Source organism: Nanorana parkeri, unplaced genomic scaffold, assembly GCF_000935625.1.
Source record: "Nanorana parkeri isolate BGI_ZX_2015 unplaced genomic scaffold, ASM93562v1 scaffold3460, whole genome shotgun sequence".
Lineage (NCBI taxonomy): Eukaryota > Metazoa > Chordata > Amphibia > Anura > Dicroglossidae > Nanorana > Nanorana parkeri.
The window spans coordinates 18,650-22,718 of record NW_017309728.1 but is presented as its reverse complement, the minus strand read 5'-3'; the positions used below and the strand labels follow the sequence as shown (position 1 = coordinate 22,718).

General features: G+C 59.3%; 2 protein-coding genes across 2 annotated transcripts in view; one reads left to right on the top strand and one right to left on the bottom strand.

Moving 5' to 3' along the window:
- LOC108803171 overlaps positions 1-1,266 on the top strand; it is a 12,680-nt gene extending 11,414 nt beyond the window's left edge. The window contains exon 3 of the mRNA XM_018575010.1: positions 1,121-1,266. Coding sequence (XP_018430512.1) covers positions 1,121-1,266 — 146 coding nt within the window. The remainder of the gene's footprint in view (positions 1-1,120) is intronic.
- Positions 1,267-1,376: 110 nt separating this feature from the next.
- On the bottom strand, positions 1,377-3,778 carry AP5Z1 (adaptor related protein complex 5 zeta 1 subunit). Its single transcript, XM_018575009.1, has one exon. The coding sequence runs from the start codon at positions 3,762-3,764 to the stop codon at positions 1,377-1,379; it is 2,388 nt and encodes a 795-aa protein (XP_018430511.1). The 5' UTR covers positions 3,765-3,778.
- Between the last annotated feature and the right edge of the window lie 291 nt (positions 3,779-4,069).

Genomic DNA, 4,069 nt, shown 5'->3' with positions numbered 1-4,069 from the left:
CCTGCCCCGGAACGCATGGTACCGCAGTGCCGTGCGTTCCAGCGCAGGGCGACCTAATGACCGAGGACAAATGTGGGTCCCGAGGTGACACAGGGTGAGAAGTTTTGATCCAGGAGAACTGTGTCCTGGTCACACAATACACGGGGCCAAGTTCCGGAAGCCTGCACATTGGACCCGAGGAGCCGCAGCAATTACAGGCGACAGCTCAGCAGAAATACGTCGGATCGGCCTTCATCGCGTGCGTCCACGTCTCAGAGTGCGGGACCCGCGGCTCGGTCCACCAGGAAAGCAAAACAAACGGCAAACGCACTCCTAACCGGCCGCACGGCGCCGTGCACGCGGAAGGGCCACATACAGGACAACAGCAAAACGTTTCCCCGCACACTCACCAGCCGGCATGTCTCACCGCTGAGGGTAACAACCGAGGTCTTAGATACGTCTTCCGCGTCTGTTTGTTGCATGCCGGCTGGTGAGTGCGCCGGGAAACATTTTAGTATTGGTCTATCGGGACCCCTCCCCCTGGTCTATCGGGACCCCTCCCCCTGGTCTATCGGGACCCCTCCCCCAGCGGGCGTCTTGTCCCTGACACACACACAAGCTGCCACGTTTTATACTTCCCCTCATTTTCCTTTCCCGGTGTCAGTACAAAGCCGCAGACTTGCCCCGGGGGTTCTTTGCCAGTTGGGTCGGTCCCTGCAAGGGTCCGATTTACAGTCCTCACGGGTCCGGGGGATATGTAGGAGGGCAGAGCCGCTACCACACGCATGTCACCCTGTATGGGCACCAGGAAGGGAAAAATGACCCGCGCCTGGCACCGATATATATACGGCTGGTATGTGAGAGGCGAGGACCGGGGCGAAACCCTCAGATACAAGTATAGGAGACACGCCTCTCTGCCTGCCCACCAGCATGCGGGAGAAAGGTAACACAATGGCTGCCCATACATGGAAGGCAAATGCAGAAAAAAAGTTTCAGGGCTGGAAATTTGCTGGATGACTTTACAATGTTGGCTCTGGAGAAAGTGTACGTGAATGTAGAGGAGCCGCTTACCTGGGGACAGTTAGGTGGTTCTCCCAGGAGGAGATTTGTCCTGATGTACTGTCCTGCTGATTATTCATCAGACAGGAAGTGATGGAAAATCTCCACCACCAACATAATAGCAGTAAAAACCTGGCAAGGGGTCTAACCCTCCCCCCACGTTTTTGGCTTGACAAGCTCGATGGTCTCAGAACACGTCATGGAACAACAAGAGTCAGTTGCTCATAAGTTTTAATGTAACCAAAATATAGAATATTATGTCGGCAGCAAATGTTCCCAGGGAAAGTCATGACATACAGGGCGGCCGGCACCACACTCTCACATGATCAGGAATGTCATCAGGCCGGCGTCATCCTGTCCCTCTGTAACAGGTAGCTGGCGGTGCGGATGGCGAGGGGCAGCGAGGTAGAGGGGTCCCGGTGAAAGGACGGCTCGCCCACATCAGCCGGAGGCGTCAGTACAAACTGAGCCACGCTGGGCAGCTTGAGGAGGTTCAGCAGCTCGGTGGCTCGGACGAGGATCTGCTTGCTGTCCTCCTCCCCGTACGCAGAGACCATGGCGGAGCTCTGCACACAGGACCTCATCTTGGACAGGTACAGGGACACCCTGGGGATGAGGTCCTGACTGCGGGAGGCCAGCTTGGTGAGAGTGGTCATCAGCGTGGCGATCACCCGCGGCGAGGAGATGGGTGCGCTGGACGACCCTCGCAGCTGTGTGATCTCAAACAGTAAGGCCTCCAGAACCTCGAAGAACCTGTTCACCTGATCCACGGTGCACCTCCGGTCATAGGACACGGACAGGAACTCCCCCATGGCCCAGACCACGTGGGTGAAAAAAGCCTCTTTGCTTTGGATGTTGCCGACCGTGCTTATAAAGTCCAAGAGCTCGCGGGAAAGCTCGATGACCACGGAGGGGTGGAGCCGGCACAGGCGGGGGATCTGAGAACTGAGCACCCTGTGCACCTCGGCCTGGAAGGAGGAAGATCCGTGCAGGAGTCCGCTCCGCTCCAAGATCACCAACATGACCTGGTTGACCAGAGGGCCGTCGGCAAACTTGGCGACGGTGCGCACATAGAGCTGGAGCAGACACGGGACCACCTGCGCGCACTGGACCACGCGGGGGGAAGTGCTCAAGTCTGAAAGCAGCGGTCGCAGCTGGACGAAGTCCCCGGGTGGCGGCCCGTTCCACGCCTCGCAGCGCAGGAGGTACTGGAACATGTTCTTGTAATAGGGATGGCGGAACGCCTCGGCAGAACCGGATGGGAGAGCCGATGAGTCCGCAACTGGCTTCTCCGCTGAGAGGGAAAGGTGCTGGAGCTCCATGGCGGCCGTCAGACACGGCAAGTCAAGCAGGGCGTGGAGCACCTCAATGGCCGAATCCGCATTAACGAGGAGCGGGAGGAGCACAGAGAACTCGGATATCAGGGACGGGGCGTTCCACGCCAGGAGCTTCAAGAGGTTGGGGAAGCTCGACCTGAAAGGCTCCACGTTCTCAGCCAGGAAGTCACCATTCAGTCTGCAGAAGCGGATGAACTGGAAGGCCAGGAAGGGCTGATGGTAGAAGTCGGCTGGGACCTTGGTGAAGAGGTGGCGGTACACGGCCTCCGATTCTACAGCAGCGGCTTCGCTGTGATTGAGATAGAACTGAGCAACGGGCAGCAGTGCAGGCGCCAGGGAGGGATCGGAACAGAGCCGGCCGTGGAGGATCTTCACGAGGGGGAGGGTGCGGTACAAGAAGGACACGTCCTGCTTACACAGGAGGTCAATGGCGGTGACGGCCTCCACAATGCAGGCCCTCTGGAGGTCCAGGTCGGCTCTTCTCAGAGGTTTGCGGTTGCATTGCTCGATGACCCTCAGGCAATACTCGAAGCTCTTCTCCCTCAGGCGTTCCCGGGGCGGGAGGAGGCGGCTGGAGGTGGATGAGGCGGAAACCATGGAGATGACGGATCCCTCTACCTCCGACTTGTCATCGGATCCCACCGTGCCGTACTGGAGGAGCCATCGGCGGAGGACGGAGAATCCCTGGACGTTCATCCATTGCTCTTCGGCCAGGTTCTGGCTGCCATTGAGGACAGTGAAGAAGTCAGTGGAGACGGTGCCGTCCACCTCGGAGATGGCACCGGGCTGTTTGCCGCGAGGGCTGGAGAAGAAGCCAGCGGGGGCCGCGGGGCCGCTCTGGTGGATGGTGGCATAGCGCAGCCAGTCGGCCATTTTCTTGTTCACAACATTGACATTGTCCTCCTGAAGGATCTCCGGACTGGAGACAACCGCTCTCATCAGTGCCGGCAGAGCGGCCCGCAGGACGTGGCCCTCGGGGGCTCGTGACTCCAGTACACGGCAAAGGCGGGGGCCCAGTGCCACAAGATCACTATGGGAGGCCTGGGCCAGCAGCACGGAGAAGAAGTGGCCCCCAGGCTGAAGGTTGGGGCCCCAGGGCAGGCTCACCAGGGGAGTGGGGCATAGTTGGCACAAGATAGCGGCACACAGGGCCTGGAACTGAGGTTGGGGTCCACAAAGGGTCTCCACTAACTGCCCCACTAGGGGGGAGTCCAGGCGGCGGCGCTCCCTGCTGGCGGCCACGATGAGGTGCAGCCTCCGCAGAATATCCACTGTCTCAGGGCCGGTGCCGCCCAGGAGGCTCCGACACCGACCGCAGAACTTATCCAGCTCATCACCAGCCACTTCCCGGGCCTGCCGGAGTAAACTGTCCGCTGCCGGGCCGAACATCCCGCAACACTTCCGGCTTCTGTCAGACGATTGCACCCCTTTTCCGGTCGTATGACGCCGGGAAATATCACGTGACGTCCAAACGCGACCTTGTCACGCCTCACTGAAGTCACATGACCCGCGGGCGGGGCGCCAGCTAAGGGTCTTAGACACATGACTTTTTCCCGCGCCAACTCTAGCGAGGAGTAAATTGGGCCTGTCATCTGTCATTACCATAGCAACCAGCCAGCGTTTTCCTTATATCTGCCCCATTGATATACATTACACGGCCCCGACTGACCCACATGTCCCGAAAACTAGCAGAA